The sequence below is a fragment of the Podarcis pityusensis genome (genome assembly GCF_964106645.2).
Source record: "Podarcis pityusensis genome assembly, chromosome: 3".
Classification (NCBI taxonomy): domain Eukaryota; kingdom Metazoa; phylum Chordata; class Lepidosauria; order Squamata; family Lacertidae; genus Podarcis; species Podarcis pityusensis.
In genome coordinates, this window is record NC_138026.1 from 78,952,323 (window position 1) to 78,971,715 (window position 19,393).

At 44.9% G+C, this 19,393-nt stretch overlaps 1 protein-coding gene across 1 annotated transcript; it reads right to left on the minus strand.

Moving 5' to 3' along the window:
* Window positions 1–1,226: 1,226 nt before the first annotated feature.
* Window positions 1,227–19,085, minus strand: OPN3 (opsin 3). Its single transcript, XM_080998787.1, has 4 exons — window positions 18,534–19,085; window positions 6,503–6,822; window positions 4,402–4,653; window positions 1,227–1,901 (listed from the first exon to the last, which is right to left on the minus strand). The coding sequence occupies exons 1-4, from the start codon at window positions 18,907–18,909 to the stop codon at window positions 1,638–1,640; spliced, it is 1,212 nt and encodes a 403-aa protein (XP_080854913.1). The 5' UTR covers window positions 18,910–19,085; the 3' UTR covers window positions 1,227–1,637.
* Window positions 19,086–19,393: the final 308 nt, after the last annotated feature.

Below are 19,393 nucleotides of genomic sequence, written 5' to 3' on the forward strand. Positions count from 1 at the left end.
TCCAACCACTCTGAGCAGCTTCCAACTATATATATATATATATAAACACCACAGTAAAGGCTTTGCAATACTACCAAGTCCTTCATCCACTCACTTCTCTGCATTACAATGACAAGTGTTAGAGACTATTGCAAAGGGGTACTACATTTATAGTAGCATTCCTATAATGTATATGTTTTTGCTTATTATTTCCTATTTTAAATATTTAGTCTTATTTCATTGTATTCAGTATGTAGTTATACAAACTATTAATGTAAGTATACAGTATTTCAAGCACTGGCCATAATCCCGCACCATAATCCTGTATGTTCTGCATGTTTGTGTGAAACCAGACATGATGTTAAATGAGTTTTGCTATGCACTGTGTGAATAAGTACCTGTCCTGAATCTTCTAACATTCAACTTCATGGGATGTCCATGAATCCTAGGGTTATGAGGGAGAAAAACTTTTGCTGTCCTTTTTCTCCACACCATGCATAATTTTATATGTGTCTGCTATGTAATCTCTGACGCACCTTTTCTCTAAATTAAGAAACCACGAGTACTGCAACCTCTCTTCATAGTGGAGTCACTATGATTTTTGTTGGGAATGCAGTGGGAGAAGGGTTAATCCCCCCTCCCAACTGTTAGTAATAAAATAAAAACACAGCATTTCAGCCATGCATCCAGCTTCACATATAGTTTGGCCCTTAGGCCCTTTTGACTGTTTGCCCTTTTGAATCATTCATTTGTTTTGAACTTCTGCGCCCGCCTCAGAGAAGGTCCACTATAGCGTCATCCATGTCTTGTAACAAATGTTCACGCACCTTTTGGAATTCGCAGTTGCCTGAAGCGCTACCACTCTCTGCTTAAATATATTCAGCGCAAGCACTTCTTATGGGCGGCTGTAAGGGAGATGCCAGTTGCTAACTATCTCAGCTCTCGCAAAGATAATCAGTTCAGTTTTAAAGGGGAGGCAGGGAATGCCACACCACTAAGATACAATTTACTTTAGGAGCTAATTTATTTTGCTTTTGAGCTGCCACCTGTTCGGACATGAGGCGGAAGCTTGGCCTACAAAAAAAAACAAAAACCCCAAAACGCCACTGCCTATATGTACCCCTACACTGAATTCAAGACAAGTGCTTGAAGCTGCCAAGCGGGCTCAAACCGGCTTGCGACATCACACCATGTTAAAATACAACACCAGGCATTGCTTAGAAAGAAATAAATCAGCGAGGCCTTGCTGAAGGAACTATGGCCTACTTTAGAAGCTCCTTTATTTCGCTGGTTCGTGTACAGTGCAGCAAGGGATAGGTAGGTAGGTGATCAAGACATGATATGGAAAAATAAATATTCTAAGGAAAATAAAATAAAAACCGGCCCATCCACCACGTGTCATTGTTTCAGTACTGCCACAACAATTAACATGTTACAGAGAGCTTGAGGCTGGCGGCAGGGCAATCTTACACTTTTCTTCTCAGAAGTAGTCCCCAATGATTTCAATGGGACTTCTTCTCAGGTACACAAGCGAAGGATTGCAGTCTGAATTACTTCCACATCTTGCTTCTGAAAGACGGTGCTTGCTCTTCCTAATTGTGCCACAAAGATAGTCTAACAGTTTGGTTAGCAGAAGTCCGCTCGAATCCCGGGAGCCCCTATAGTGGCTTCACTTGGATTACATTTATTTTTGTGCCCGTGTATTTCGTGCTGTGGTCTATCTGCTGCGTGTCGTCGCTGGTGATAATAAAAATGATTGAGGAAGAGCTGAAAGTCACTTTCTTCTTTGGCCTGTCGCCTGCCTTCTGGGACACAACAATGGGCCTTATCGGTTTCTCGTTCCCTACTGCTGGCTTTTCTTTCAAGCGCCTCTGGAAGCTCAGGAGGCGAACACAGAAGAGCTGCATGAGGCATCGCCGAAACTGCAAGGGGAGCAAATTACAGTGAAAACCCGTCATTCAGAAAGCGACACTTTCACACTGCCTATACCAGAATGACATAGGTGCCACATAAAATCAGTTGTCAGAGCCTGCTGAGTGTTACACACATGTGGTACACTAGAGTACAGTGGCTTGATAACTCTCCTTCAATAGCTTCCCAAACATACATGGAAAAGCTGTACTTTCAGTTTTCATGCTGGCAGCAGACCAGGTATCTGCACGTGTGACAATCTTGATTTGCACCAACACATTAGAACAGGAATGGGGTGGAACCAGTGATCCTCCAGGTAATGGATCTCAAATTCCATCTGACCATGGCCAGTGGTCAGAGACAATGGGAGTCAGAGTCCAAAACAGCTGGAGGTCCAGAGGTTTCTTACTTCTGCATTATAGGATAATTCCATATGTTTGGCCACTGCATCAGCCTACCATATGGTGAAGTGTGAGCAAGAAAGCTCCCCAAAAGGAATTTCTTTTCAATGGGTGCAAAAGCATTAATGCAAACTGGCCTCTCTTTGACTTAGGATGGATTAGATCATATCTAGCATATATAATACCATCCGGCGGCGGGCGGGGGGGGGGAATCTACAGCACTTCATCAGTCATAATGAATTTCAGCTGCTTCTATTAACCTATTTAGACTTCAATAGCAGCTAATGCAAGATCCAGGCGCAGAACAGAACAGATAACAGCCAAAATGATTGCCTCATTTTATCAAAGGAAAACTCCGCTCTTTAATCCCCATGGATGAATTAGCATGCTCATATTTCAGTAGCTTTTATAAAGCCCACCTAAAGTCACTACTATATATCTAATTCTGAATTGCCATGGTATACTCCTGTACTCCATGGGCTGAGCTTAGGAGGCAAAGTGATAGGGACTGACAATCCATTAAGGATCAGAGGCACCCTAACAGTCATATTGAGAGACTTTTGTTCCACCCAGTGGTGTAGGGTGAAATATTTTCTGGTGCTCTACTTTTCCACAGAAAGTTTTCAACTTTGTACACTCTTTCACAGCAATGAATGAATGCCAATTGCAAATACAATATTAGGCAAGTGTCATGGAGCAAGCCTGGCAATTTCAAAGTTTTTTAAACTTTGTTTACTAAACTGAAGTATAATAAACATGCTAAATTAGATTACTCCCCAGGGCAGCCAAAAATTTTGCAATGAAAATTCCTCAACACAAGTTATCCTAATCTGTACATAGCATAATATTCCAGAAAACTTCTGTCACTGGTTCTGCTACACTGTCAGTTGTCTACGGGGTGCCTCCATCCCATTTAGCTGTTTCACATGTTCCATCCTGTCCCTTATGCTACTTAATATCTACATGAACTTGCTAGAAGTCATCCAGAAGTTTGGGCTGAAGGTTCATCAGCATGCAGATGGGATTCAGCTTTACCTCTTTCCCACTGACAGCCTGTGGACTTCTAAACGGGTAGTAGGAGGCTATTTTGCATTAGACAAGAGGAACAACCTGAAGGTTAATCCAGACAAAGCAGAAGTAATGGTGGGAGAACCTGCAAGCCTGTGCAGAGGTGCTCATCTTGTCCTTCACAGAACTGGATAAAGTTTGGGGATGCTGCTGTTTTCACAACAGGACTGAATGGAAGTTTGGGTACTGCAGGTAGCCAGGAGTGCCTTTTACTAGCTTGAACCACCCACAACCCTTCCTAAAGAAGTCAGATCTTGCCTTGGTTGTCCATGCCCTTGTCACCTCCAGACTTTACTACTGTAACACACTTCACATAAGAGTGGGCTTTGCAAGGCAGTTTGGCCCTCCTGCAGTTTCCAGCAACTGGTATCCAAGGAGGAATATGGCCTTCAACAGTTGGGGCAAAACATAGCCATTGTGGCTAGTACCCATCGATAGCCTTAGCCTCCATTAAGTTTTCTAATCCTCTTTTAAAGTTATCCATGGACATCACTACCTGCTGTTGGCATGAATCCTGAAGTTTAACTATGTGCTATGTGAAAAAGCACTTTTGTCTACCATTCTGAACCTTCCAGTGATTCAGCTTCATTTCATGTTCCTGAGTTGAAATTGGTGGAAACCCAAATAACTAGGGTGGCTCCCTTGTATGCTCACACTAGACTTACAATTCCAGGTGTTCCCTAGCACATCCTCTTCATCCTCATGAATCAGTGCCCTGGATGCAAGGACGGCAACTAGGACATCCACCAGACATGCTTTGAGCCTATATATGGTGCAAGTGGTAAAAGGAACAGCACCCTTGTTAAGTTACTAGGAAGCTTTATGCTGGTCAAGTTTCACTGTTCCTTTTCTCCCCCAAAGAAATTCTGTTGGTCTTGCCTTCTGTGCCTTTCTTGCCTGTTTTCCTATAGATGCAAGATAATACTATGTGTAATTTCTGCCATGTTGTGCTTATGTCGGGAGGAAGACCACCTCTATTGCATAATGCATTAGATGCGATCCTTTCGGCCTCAGTAAGTAACTCTGCTTTTCAGCTGCTTACCTTTCTGCTCATGAAGATATAGATAACTGGATTGTAGGCAGTGCTTGACTTGGCAAATAAAGATGGGATAATAGCCACTGTTGGAGTGACAAGGTGGCCATACCCATAGGCTACTAAAAGGGAGACCACTGCATAAGGCATCCAACAGATAAGAAAGGTGGTCATCATTAAAAAACACATTTTAGCTACTTTCTTTTCGTATCTCAAGATCTTGATCACTTGGACAGTGTGCAAATCTTCAACACAACGAAGCTGCAAAGAAAAATAATGAAAAACAATCAAACAGCACATATTTTAAAGAGCATTCAGTTCCAAATCCTTCAGAGAGAAGAATGCCATTGTAAGTGGTCTTATTATTTGACAGCTAACCACGTTTCAAATATTATTAAGGCATCATCCTTCTCACCAGCTTCATTTAAATAAGATTTCTGATGATGCCCTGACTTCTGGAAAAATAGCTGTGTTAATCTATTGCAGCAAAATCAGGGTCTTGTGACTAACAGATCTATGGAATAATTTTGAAGACTACTGATTAAGTTACCTCCTGTCCATGAAAACGTATGCCATAATAATTGTTATGTCTATAAGGTGCCATAGAGCCTTCATTTTGTTATCCGTTATTGTTCAGTTACACCAACAAAAACATTAAAAGCAGAAACTCACTATGTACTGAGCTACAGCGATTTTATGTCAATCCCTATAGAGTCCCTGTAATTACCAATACTAGAATTTTTTATAGATTTATTGATTTTATTTACAATCACACATATACATGTGATTGTATACATGTAAAATTACCTAGTGTGACTTTCTGCATTATTCAAACAAGTATGTAATAATATTGTATTATTAATTCTTGAACAATCTATTTCAATGGTTTAACAATTCAATACTAAGCATGCTTACTTGGAAATAAGTTCCATCAATTTTGATTTTATGTATTCCTTTGTAAATATCTTTCGTATTTACAGGCTTACTTGGATAGCATTTTTTTAATTGAACTGAATGATAGCAATTCTTAAGCCTTTCTTGGAACCACATTATTCCTAACAGTACAATACTGGGCTCATCTTATAGAAGACACATGCCAGAAGTACCTATTAAATTGTTTCAAGGTCATTATGCGCAGCCACCCAAATCCTCAACATTATTCACAGCCCAATGACTTGTTCCATTTCCCTTTAGGAGAGTAACACTGCACACTGTTACTAGAAAAAATATGAAAACTAGATTATGCGTGTGCACTAGGTAAAGCTCCTTCGAGTCAAGGATATCAAATTCAGCTGCTACATTTTGCCCCCATGTATAAGAGGCACTATTTCCGAGAGAATGTTGTCAGGAAAAGTAAGGCAAGATGTGAAAATATGTGTACAGTCAGCTTATCAATATATGGTACGACAGCTAAGACCCTACCTGACCACAGACTGTCTTGCCAGAGTGGTGCATGCTCTAGTTATCTCCCGTTTGGACTACTGCAACGCGCTCTACGTGGGGCTACCTTTGAAGGTGACCCGGAAACTACAACTAATCCAGAATGTGGCAGCTAGACTGGTGACTGGGAGTGGCCGCCGAGACCATATAACACCGGTCCTGAGAGATCTGCATTGGCTCCCAGTACGTTTCCGAGCACAATTCAAAATGTTGGTGCTGACCTTTAAAGCCCTAAACGGCGTCTGCCCAGTATACCTGAGGGAGCATCTCCACCCCCATCATTCTGCCTGGACACTGAGGTCCAGCGCCGAGGGCCTTCTGGCACTTTCCTTACTGTGAGAAGTGAGGTTACAGGGAACCAGGCAGAGGGCCTTCTCGGTAGTGGCGCCCGCCCTGTGGAACACCCTCCCATCAAATGTCAAGGAAATAAACAACTATCTGACTTTTAGAAGACAACTGAAGGCAGCCCTGTTTAGGCAAGTTTTTAATGTTTGATGTTTTATAGAGTTTTTAATACTCTGTTCAGAGCTGCCCAGTGTGACTGGGGAAAGCCAGCCACATGGGCGGGGTATAAATAATACATTATTATTATCCACATAAATCACATTTTGATCACTCTGCATTTGCCCATTTGAATTCTAGAGAAAAGCTACTGCTTTAATTAACTCACCATTCGTATCGCATAAAGAATATGTCCATAGCAGTAAGCCATGATCCCAACTGGTGTGACAAGACAGCCAAGAAAGAAGAAGAGGACAAAGGAAGAATCGCTGGGCTCTTTTGACCTCCAGTCCACTGAACAACCTAATCCATGAATTTCTAGAGTGTAGTGATTCCAGCCTAGGAGAGGTGCTCCTGTCCAGGCTAAGGAATACAGCCAGATATATGTGATTGCCCTCCAAGACCATGCAAAATCAATCACTCTTGCATGGACTACTCTAAGGTAGCGTTCGTAGGCCAGGACAGTGAGAGTAATAATGGAAACGATTCCTTAGGGAGACATAAATGAAAAGTTTAGTTTAGATTATTAAATTATCCCTAATACAGAGATGCATTTTGTAATAACGAAGTACCGGTACTTTGTAGAAAAACACAATTAAGCTAAAATCATTCATCCCTCCCCCCCCACACACAAAAAAACCACTTTAAAAAATAAACACACACACCCCAGGAACAAAAACCAAAGATCACTATTATAAGGCAAACTAATAGTGCACATCCAAATACCTGGAAAAACAAATACATCTTCACTTAGTACAGAATAGATTACCAGGAGAGCTTCCTTAGGGAGAGTGTTCCATAAGAATTTGCTAGCCAATAAATATACGTTTTCTGGTTTTGCATGCAGCCTTGTGATTTGTGGTGCTTGTTTCATTGCTCTGTATACCTAGTTCTATATGGTCAAAAGAAAACATCCAATTGGCTGAATAAGCAAATAATTTATGTTAATAATAATAGTAGTAATTTATTACTTATACCCAACCCATCTGACTGGGTTGCCCCAGCCACTCCGGGTGGCTTGCAAAATAATAAAAACACAGCAAATCATCAAACATTGAAAACTATTGCTGGTGACAGGTCTATTAGTAGTCAAAGAATACCTATCACTTATAACCTGTTAGCTCAAAAAAAAAAAATTAACAAAAAACCCAGTAACCTTATGTTAGAACCATTACCCCTTATAATCAAATTCAGAAAAGGCATTAGATTATGAGCAGTCTCAGACAAGCTCTGTTGTGATGACACCCACTACTGCTACACACACACACACTTTGAAAAGGCTTATTCAGCAGATGGTAAAAGGGAAGTCAAAAGGGAAGCATGAATTCAGCAGGAGTCCCACGACAGTCTGATGGACTCGCAATAAGATCCAGATGGAACAAAACCACCAGAGTGCCTGTTATTGATGCCTTCTTTGAACACAGCACTTCCAGTCAATAGAAAGATCGTTCTAGACAGCAAACATTGTTCAGACCACAGTTGTCCCCCCACCCACTGCTTCTCTGTCTAGCTTGCGCCACCCCATGTTTTCCTGGCAAGCACAACTGCTAGCAACTCCCACCTGGGGAGTTGAGAGGAGGCAAGTGATGGTGGCATCCCTGCATGCGCAGTGGGAGTGTGTGTGTGTGTGTGTGTGTGTGTGTGTGTGCGCGCGCATGCTCATGCACACAAGCCAGCATCAAATGTCATGGCTGAAAAGGTTGTGCATCCTAGGTCTGGGCCGTTTCCCAACTTTACATGAAGCAGCTACATGAACCAGTGCAGCCTGCTTGCTATCAGTAACATGTTAACATGTGAAAAAATAACCCAAAGTTCTGTTTTCAAAGCATGTGCATCATCTGCTACATGAGGAAAGATGCACATTCCCCCCGCCCCCTTGCCCCAGTAGGGAGCTCATGAGTCGATTAAGGCACACTTGACGAAGCAGGCATTCAAATTTAAGTAAAGGCAAATGCAAACAGCCACTTTTTACATGCTGAAGTCAAGATGAGTCATCTTTTCTCAGTTCATTCGTATGTGCTGAACTAGCCCTGTGCATGGGTGAGTGCACAGGGGCAGGTGACTGCCTGTAGCCCCATGCTTGGAAGCATCTGTCATGGTCTATCAACTCAACCCTCCACTCGCCAGCTGAAAGAAGCAGCACAAACAGCTCATGTGGTATGAATAAACACAGAATTTCAGATACCGGCATGCAGGTTCATCATCTTTTATGACAAAGATAAGTCACGCACACAAAATGGAAAACCAAAGTCACGAAATAGGCGACAACTGTGATACAAAATTGAAAAGCTGAACAACTTTGGGGGTGGAGGGGGGCACCAAAAATGAATCTCAGCTGGGTGCCATTTGGTGCAAGGCCAGATTGTTAGGGCAAACTGGAAGCACAAGAAGGCACCTTCCCAGAACTATTACAAACATCCTGCTGTAGATAGCCAGATGCTAGCACCCACCACAAATATCAACTCTGTGGCTGCTAGGGCAAAACACCTCACAGAAGCAAGCAAGGGAGGGAGGGGGAGTCCCAGTCTCAAAACAGTGCCCTTGGTACTTCCTTTGCCTCTCCAAGCCCCCATGCCTTTACTGCTGGCCCCCTTAGCTACTTACAACTTTTCTTAAAAGATTGGGTGGAGGGCAAGGTTAGGATAAAATTGAGGGCAGTCCAGGTGTGGCTTTATGGATTGTATTCAAGTTTTTATAACTCCCCAGCCCAAAATCTGGAGACAGGTTCACCTGGCTTCCTACCGAGAGGAAGAGAGAGGCAGTGTCAAACTGGCTCCACTGCTGTGCTGACACCGTGTTGAGTAAGCTCTCAGTAAGCAACAGCGCTGAGAAGCCATGGGTGCTCCACACACTCTGCCTGCTGTTGCCTAAAAAGCATCCAGCTCTGCCTCTGCGTGTTGCCATCTCTGTCCTCTCTGGTTTCAGTGCTTTCGAATAATGCATGGCAGAGAGAGATTCAGCAGCTGCTGCTGTATCCAGCATGGAGCAGCCATGGCGGGATGTGAATAATCATTCCGCCATGCACCAATTCTCCTCCACTACCCCACCCTCTGGACACTTCTCCCAATTCCACCTACAACTATCACAAAGAACACTCATTCTAACATTAGGAGTGGGGAAACAGTGCGGTTGTCTGAGAGAACCAGAAGTTGGGGGAAAGGCTAAGAACCCTCATCTCTTGACCACCGCACTTTTCTCCCGTGGACAGCTCAGTCGGTTAGCGTGTGGTGCCAAGGTCACAAGTTTGATCCCCATAAGGGACAGCTGCATATTCCTGCATTGCAGGGAGTTGAACTAGATGTTCCTTGGGGTCCCTTCCAACTCTATCATTCTATGAAATGCCTTCCCCTGAAATTATTGTTAGTAAGACAGCGTTTGTAAAAGTGGAGCTCTAGCTTAAGGTTTGAATGACTAGATATGTATCACGACCAAGAAAAAGAAGCTGGCACTTGTTTGGGGGAGCTCAGTGTCCTCTTCTTGGTGGAGCAGCGCTCATTTAGTTTAAAGATTGAAGGCTGCACAAGGCTTGCTGCCGGCACCTCTCTTAATGCTCCAAAGCTTCCCAAGGCTTAAAGATGCCAGAGCTAAATATAGCCCAGTCTTCCAACACAAGCAGTGCTCTACAGGCTTCAATGAAAGCCATGCCCAATTAAATTCTGTACGTCAACAACTGAGCACTACCTTTGGCTTCTGGACTTCCCTGGCTTTTCTGAAATCCCTTTACTTTCCCCCCATATTAATGCCTTGGCTTAGACCTCTGCAGAGTACTTGGGTAAAGGACACACAGAAATCCATTTCTGTATATGGCTGCAATACAGTACTGCCCTACATACAGTGGACAAACAGGCCTAGTTCCATAGGTTACCTTTTCACTTGATTCCTGCAAGCAAAAATCATTAGACTGAACAGTTTCTAACTGCAATACACTTTGTCCTTAAGAGTAACCAGGCAGCTATTTACAGTGCACAGTGACTTGACTGCAGAAATCATTGCTGGAGAACTGTTTCCTGCAGATAGCTCCTACTGCTCAAAGGTGCTTGCTCATAGGCATGGGGCAAAGGACGTTCTGTGCTTTCTGGCATGTTTTCCTCCACTGCCAAAACAGAGAATAGGTCCTGTTGATTCTACCTTGAAGATGTAGCTGTCTTATCATCCAGTGGGCTCACAAGCTCTGCCCTCTCCTCCTCCAGCATCGTTAAGCATGTTTTAGATTAACTGTGGTTTAGTATGTCATTTGCACTCTAAACTGTGGTTGATCTTAAAACAAGTTGGCTTCATAAACTAGGATCTGAAGTTGAATTTGTTTTAGCAAGCCAGAGTTAAGATGAACAGGTTTCTCCTAGTATGGAGGCTATCACAATCTGTGGTTAACCTAAAATGAAAAGAAAAGCTTTTGAACTCATCCTTGTAGCCATGCTGGAGGAGGACTGGCATAATGTTTTGCATTACGTCCAAATAAGGAGACTGGCCCATAGGCACCCAGCAAGCTTCACGGCTGATTGAGGACCAGAACCTGCATCCACACAGTCCTAGTCCAACCCTCTAATTAATACACCATGCTGGTTCCAAGCACTCTTCAGATGATAATAATAAAGCAGTGTCTCATCCATTAACAACAAAAGCTGACAAAAGAAGAGAACAAAGTAGGGACCATGCAATGGCTACACATGTCACTGAAGAGAAGAACAACATGCATCATACTTGAAATAGTTGTTTTCACTTCAAATATTAAGTGAACAACACGGAAGTAAGGCAATGAGGCAACAACCTTTTCTTGGGTCACCATTATATGGAACTAATAGTAAGCACTGATTCTGAGGGAAAGATTTTTACTAACAATCCCACTGCCCAGATTTTTTGAAATCAGTCACAATCCAGATACATGGCAAAGAAATGATATGCCACACGCTGTAATCTGCATCCTGATATGCTCAAACATGTAAGCCACCTTAAATCCGCTGACTGGAAGCTGAATGAGAAAATGAAGTCTAATGCGCAAAAAGAAATGCCAGTTCAAGGCTACATCCACATAGCAGTTTATTCCAGTTTCCCAAACTGTTAATTTCTGCATTATATTTGAACTTTCACATGACAAAAAAGCCATTTGCAGAGAATACAGGGCATGTTTCCAGTAGTGCTGTACGGAAGTGAAAGCTGGGCCATAAAGAAGGCTGATCGCCAAAGAATTGATGCTTTTGAATTATGGTGCTGGAGGAGACTCTTGAGAGCCCCATGGACTGCAAGAAGATCAAACCTCTCCATTCTTAAGGAAATCAGCCCTGAGTGCTCACTGGAAGGACAGATCCTGAAGCTGAGGCTCCAATACTTTGGTCACCTCAGGAGAAGAGAAGACTCCCTGGAAAAGACCCTGATGCTGGGAAAGATGGAGGGCACAAGGAGAAGGGGACGACAGAGGACGAGATGGTTGGACAGTGTTCTCGAAGCTACCAGCATGAGTTTGACCAAAGTGCGGGAGGCAGTGGAAGACAGAAGTGTCTGGCGTGCTCTGGTCCATGGGGTCACGAAGAGTTGGACACGACTAAACAACTAAACAACAACAACATAGGGCAAGTTTAGCACGCATTTCCATGCTATGTACAAGCTTTTTTTTCTGGAAGCAAATAAGATGGCAATGAGCACTAAACTTGTGCTATATTTCTGCAAGTGCATTTTGTTTCACGTGAAAGCTCAAATATAGTGCAGAACTTAGAATGGAGGAAAATGGAATAAGCTGCCATGTGAGTGCAGCCCAAGTCACCCCTGGAAGTTGGAAATGAAGCCTTCAAAAAAGAAAAGCCTGTGGTAGAATTGGAGGTACCCTCAGGCTTCCAGTAAGAAGAGATATGACTACTTACTAAAGGAACTTAACAGCTTATTTTAAAACAGAACACAACTGAGATGCAGACCTCCTTATCAAGCAACACAAACAGCACCTAGGGATCTTTCTTTCCCCTGCTACCTTGGAATGGAAGATAGCTCCTTTTGCAGTTATTAATTCCTCATTCTCTCAGTAGCGTTGCATGCACTTTGCCACACCCACCTCCAAATTCCAGAAAGCGGCAGAGCATCTCCTTCGCTTGCAAAAGGTTCCGGGTTTAATCCCTGGCATCTCCAGGTACGGCTGAAAAAGGCCCCTGTCTACAACTTTGGAGGGTCACTGCCCGCCAATGCCAACAGTACGATTCTGCATATGACAGGTCCAGCATCATTAGCAGAAGCTGAAGGAATAGTTGGGTCCAAAATGGGAAAAAGAGCAAGGTGCGCCATGCAGCCCATGGGCCAAAAGCCGTGTCGGATGCATGCCTGTGCAACCCCCTACCACCTTTTAGCTCCCTCAGCACCTCAGCTTACTGCTCCTGCAGTCAGGCCTGAATAGAGTGACACAACAGAAGTGATTTTCTAGCTGTATGGCAGTAGGAAAAAATGCATTAAAGCAGGAGATTCAATTTTGGATTTAGCAAACAGCTATGTCCACCTTTCTATTTCCCTTCTACAATGTAAAGATGCTGCTCTACCACTCTTCGACTGCAAAAACCAACTAAGTGAAAAATTCTATGGGAAAGTTAATTTTACGCATCACTGTGCCTGTGTGTACATACTGACCTACTTTCTAAATACAACTTCGTAAAACTGGCCTTTATATGCTTACGAAAGAACTTGGTTATTTAACAGTACCTAATTTACTGGCTTATGCTTCCTGGATCCTTTTCTAAATGGACCCCTGAGCCAGAAAGGCACATTTGACACGGGGCAGCTGATCACTGATTTTAGAATTGCAGAAATTGAGTAACAGTTGAGATGAGGAACTTAATGGATGGGAGAAGTGCAGAATGGAAGATACCACCTTAGCACAAGAGATTGGGTGGGGATGATGGTTAGGATCCTTGCAGTCCTCTTTAACTCAAATTATTAACATTTCCTTAAACAAACAGAAGCTGTTCCCCATGTCAGTTAAGTTCAAAAGAAAAAATAATAGTGAAAAGTGTCCTTGAATTGTTTTCAATGTGAAGATGAAAGCTTTGTCTCCCTCCACTGGCCGTCAAGTTGCATCTTACAATATGGCTGATTACATGTAAAATGATTCATAAAAAAATGATTCAATATGGTATCCATACACCCTGCAGCATATCCTGAAAGAGTAAACCGGCTGTGTTTCCCTACTTCTATTTGCTGAAGTTAATCTCAAAAATGTCAGATGGATGGCAAATATTTGAGAGCAGAATCAACATTATTTAAATGTCCAGTCATGTGCCAGGAACCAAGGTAAGATGAATAAACTTGGGTCACTGCAACTGTTGTTATAATGAATTGCATTCATTATAAAAGCACTGCCACAGTGTCCCTCATTACTGTTGTCAGAGGGTTTATTTTCTTATTTTCCAAAGGCAAGTAGCACAAATCTCCACCTGCTCACCTGGAAGCAACTCCTACTGCATTCCATTGGGTTTACCCCCTTTGCAACTGTGTTTACAACCGCAGCCTTAACTTGCACCAGTCTGTATGATATGTTCCTGGACTATAAGGTGTGCACCTCTTTTAAGCGGGCAGCTGAACTTCCGGCAGATGCCAATGTTGCATTCCAACCGATCAACAATCAGAAGTCAGATGTCTATCTTAAATGAGATTTCTAAGAAGGGACTTAATTCCTTTCCGATGTATGACTGTCAAAAAGCAGTTGAGATACATCCTAAAGGGAGTTGTGGCTTGGAGATGACGGCTTCTTGCCACAATGCAGAAAATAGCACATTAGAACAATTTGTGCTTTTCTGAATGGTACAAGAAGAGATTGAGTCCTTTTGAGGATAAAGTGTTAGGTACCATGCAGCATTTTTTAAAAGCTGACAACTCCAATTAAGGCAGTGAAAGCAACAGCACTCCAAGACAGCATCCATAAATGTATTTGCCTAGAATGAGCACCAGCTGACACATGGATTGGGAATATAGATTATGAATGAGTGAAGGAGCAAGGCTTAGCTGAGCTGCCTTCCCCCTGCAGATAACCTTTAGTGAGAATCAGGGACTTCGCCTTTAAGTTCCTATATTAGCAGGCCCATAGAACCTATTTGCACATGAGCTTGAAGATGGTCTGTGCAAATCACATTTGTTTCAATGGGACCCTGACCACTGAGCATGTTGGCAGGGCTTATGGGAACTAGCATTCACCAATACCTGGAGAGCCACAGGTTCCCCACTCCCTACACACACAAACAACAAATGCATCATGTGGAGCTTCTGAATGCCCAAGAATAACTGACTGTAGAGAAACCAAGTGATGCCCAGCTGTGTGCGAACAGCCCTCGGAGGAATCCATTCCCTGGGTACGGAAACCTCCAATATTATGTGCATGCAGCCATCATGTTGCTGGCATTCTTTAAAAAAAAAAATTAAGGCTTTTCATCAGGAATGGGAAGCCCCAATCTTGGGGGGGCCGCACACCAGCAGCCAGGGGTGGAGGAAGCAGGGTGCAGTGGGGGCAGGCTGTCCCAGGTGTCACCACTGGGGGGGGGACAAAATGCTGGGCGGCACCCACCATGGGGCCTGCAGCGCACCCGAGCCTGGGAAAGACATGGTGACTTGGGAGCACACAGGCTCCCCATTGCCCAAACGGTCCACCCGCTGCCTACCCACCCCGCCAGCTGTAGGGCAGCCGAGTGGGAGGAGGCAGGCAGACTCCAGAGGCCCCGCGGAGCATCTCGCCCTGGCTGGCCCCACCCCTGCAGACGGCTGGGGACGCATGCCGTCCCAGACGCCTGATCGGCGTGCTCCACCGCTACCAGCAGCAACCAAAGTCAGAGGCAACCGTAGGCAAACCATCAAGTGTTAATTTTACCTCTGTGCAGTAAACTAGATTCTACACACACAACCCTCTTTATCTTCCATCCAGGAAAGAAGGAAGCACCATCAGGACACATTTCAGCCAGGCCAAAACACTCAGAGATTGTGCAAAGCAGAGCTGGTATGGGGTATTGCCTGGGACCCACACACCGAGGCCAGGAGGACCACTCTGTGACACCAGCCCTGCTTTCATGGAAATGCTTTGGCTCTTAAATTCCTTCAAAAGGAATTCGCCAGGCATAGAAACACACAGGAGTTAGGAGGAGGTTGTGACTGCTTTCCAGCGATGTGGTACATGTGTCATCACAAATGGCTTCCTTGTGCACGTACCTTTAGCTTTTCTACAAAAATAGCTAGACTCCTGGCATGTCAAGTGAATGTAAGAAATCTGGGGATAGCTATCTTACCTGGGGATGTGTGTGTTTTAATGAATTAAAAGGCATACTCCGTTCTACTGAAGACACCTATTTAAATGTAGTTTAATGACTACATGTCTCTGCAAATGGCTTCAGAGAAGGGGAAGCAAATTTCCACTAGCATTGTTTGAATTATTCTCCAGCAGTTTCACCCATTTTCCACTTTGGGAAGGAAAACATATAAACAAAATTGTGTGATTTTGGTTCATAGAGATACCTGAATCACAACAGCTGCAGCCTGTGATTCATTTCAGGATGGGGGGGGGCGGGAATCAACTGAAGATGAGGAAAAATGTACTCAATAGATTGAACGCTGATGTTGTGAATCATCCTGGGTGCTGTAGAAACGCAAGGAAATATGAATGAAAGGAGGTGGGAACGTATCTGATGGGTCTGAGGAAAAGACGAGAAAAAGGAATATGAATTGCCAAGGAAGTAGCAGATTAGAAAAGAAATGGAGAATGATGCAGGTGGTTTTGCCTTGAAATTATTTACAAGTGGGACCCAAAACAAAATGAGGCAAAATGAGGCAAAATGGTTCCAGCCATCCCTCCCATCTATTCCTGGGGTCAGGAAGCAGCAGTCCATCAGCACAGTCAATAGTTCGAGGGGGAGGGAGTATTATCCAGAAGCATCTGGTGGGATCCAGGTTCCTCACTCCTGCTCCATCCACCTGGTTTTCCATTTTATTCTGTCAATCAGCATTCCATGGCCACTGAGGATGCTCAGTCAGCATTAGGCTATTTTGGGGTTCCCTTCCCCTTAAGAGCTCCCCCCCCTAAAGTTTAAGCATCTAAAACCTGTGGAAATCTTGATGTTCCCCCAAGCCTGCTGATACCCTGATCTTGAGGATCTACACTCAAAGCTTGAGTCTGTTATTAGTAGGATACATACAGCACCATCAGTGTACACAAGGGCCTTCCAGAGTAGAATAGGTAACAACAAGGCAATCACTTGCTTGCAAGGAACTTTCATCCTAACACAGATAACTGGCCATAGGCGGGGAACAACACAAGGGTAGAGAGGAAGATTTGGTATCAGCTACAGTTAGGAATGACAATCAGGAATTAAGTCAAAAGGCTCATAGAGAAGATGAGCTTTTGCAGGGATTTAAAGGGAAAGCAAAAGTTCAGCTGTCAAGCAGAAGCTGCAGAGGTCACTTACAAACAGTATGCATGATATGGAAGCGGACTGATAGAGGAACTATGGGCGCCTGCGGGCAAATGAAGACACAAGACTTAAGTGGGGAAGGTGGGGACTAGATTGAGGCAGATGCAAGACGGTGGCATCATAAATGTGGTGAGAGTTATTCCTGGGGGGCCTTTTGCCCTAGATCACGTACAGGTGTGGTGTGTGTTCCTGGCAAAATAAAGATATGGTGAAAGGACGGGTGTTGGTGGGGTAATGCTAAAATGGAGGTGTTTGTAAAATGGAATGATGGTCAGAGAGAGAGGTTAGATCTATGGGGCACAGGGAATGGCAAGCCTTTGTCCCTCCAGAGGATGCTAAGCTACAATTCCTATCATCGAAAGCCATTATCCACTCTTGCTGGGGTTGATGAGAGTGTTAGTTCAACAGAATCTGGAGGGTCAAAGGTTCCCCATACCTGGGATTGTGTACACAGGAGGTCTAGAAAGTACACAGGAAGCAGCCACTGAACTGTGTGGAATGAAGGGATGTGGGTTTTCTGGAAGGAAAAAAAATTGAGCTGGATTTTTCTCCAGAAAAAAAAACTATGCAAATTTGCATATGGTAATTTTCAGTTTGCATCAGAATATATTCTGGTGTCCTAAAGAGTGGTCTAATTTAGCACGTTTGTTTTACTTTTATTTAATAAACAAGGCTAAGCACTTCAAAATGGCCAGACTTGCCTAATGTTGTATTTGCAAGCAGCATCCCTTTCTTGTTACTAACGTACCTACAAAAGTGATTATCTTCCACGGCAAAATGAAGTGCGGGATAATTTTCAGTCCCACTAAGTGGACATTTCCACAAAGACATAAGCCTGAAGGCGCTGCAGATCTATGCAACTGGCGCACTACCCTCAGTACCACTTGTACAAATAAGAAGCAAGACCATGCATACAGCACTGCAGACCATAGTGAGCAGGTACCATCGCTCAGCTAGTGTTCTGCAAAGAGATGTCCTGGTGTCTACACAATTCTTGTTTCATGGATCTACAACTACCCCACCCCACCCTTCCTAATGAGATGGGAAGACACCCCAAAGAAGCTAGAGGAGAAAAGAGAAAATCTGCATATCAGAAGGTTGGGCGTGAAATGAAAGTGATACCACCTGCAGGACCAGGAATGAGCATGCATAGCGAATGAGATAAGGAACACAGACATGAAGTGGAAAATAAGACGGGGTGGGGTGGGGGGCGATGTGCAGCATTTATGGCAGTTTCTAGCTCAAGCCAAAAGACACCTATATTGCCAGAATAACGTTCAGGCTACAGATTCCTTAGAAGCTCCATTTCCTAGCATTGAACTGTGAGAGGTGAACTCTGCACGTGTTCAGAGGCATCATCTAATTTTGACAGAACGTGAGGGGGATTGCACTCACTCTCAAACCACATTATGGGTCCGGTGATTATAATCCGAGGAAAGGGAAGGAAGAAAAGGAGGTCATACAGGACTTGACCTGAAGGGATTACAGGAGAGAGGCCAGCTGGTTGGAGGAAGGGCAGTCCGTTATTCCGGGAGGCGCAAGTGGGAGAAATGGGCTGCCAGGGTGACGGCACCTTTCTCTTTCCTCCTAAGTATTCATTTATTGAAAAGACAAAAGTGTTGATCTGCATCCTTGGGGAACATCAGAGACTTGGAACCACACACACACACACACACACACACAGCATAAAGTGAGTTCCTCTTTTACCCTTCTCCCCGCCTGGACCCCGTGTCTCTGCACATGGCCAGAGGCGCCCTCGCCCCCCGCGGCTCCCCTTACCGAAGAGGCTGTTACTGAAGCCGTCCCACACGCAGCCGGCGGCGTCCCACACCCAGCGGTTCCGCAGGCAGGAGAGGAAGGTGAAGCAGACGCCGAAGAGCGACACGAGCAGGTCGCTGAGGCTGATGTTGACCAGGAAGAGGTGGGTGGGCGTGCGGAGCCGCTTGAACTTGGCGTACAGCACCAGCACCAGCAGGTTGTTGCACAAGCCCAGGATGCCGATGGTGGCCAGCAGCAGCGCCAGCAGCTCGTAGGTGCTGGCGCTGAACGGCGGCCCCGCCGCCGGATTCGGCGGCTGCACGGGCTGCTGCTCCGAGTCCTGCTCCCCCGGCGTCGGCTGCAGGCTGCTGCTGCTGCTGCTATTCCCGGAGTACATCGCTCGGCGTTGGCGCGCAAAAAACTCCGCTCACATGTCGCCACAACCACCACGGTCGCCGCCGCAGCGCAGCCTCCGCAGGAGCGCCCGGCTCTTGAGAGCGCGCCCGAGTGCGTCCGAGAGCCAGCAGAAGAAGCGCTCCCGCCGCGGCCGCTCTTGGCGCCACAAGGGCGGGGAAGGGAGGGGCCATGGGCCTGGGCCCGCCTCCGGCCCGCCCGCCCGCCTGAAGAGAAGCTGGCGTGGGGCGTTGTGAGGCGGCTTGCTAGGAAGGGCCGGCGCGCCGCGCGGAGTCGCCTCGTGCTGCTTCCCCGCGGAGAAGGCGAAGCGCGGGAAGCTGGGAAGTCAGCGGGGAGAACTCCAGGGAGCTCCTCTTCTCACGCGCGGCAGTCCGTCGGAGTTTAAGTCCGATCCTGAGAGAATTTAATTCGAGTTAGGGAAGGGGGGTGTTTAGGGCCGGATTTAGATTTGATGAGGCCCTAAGCTA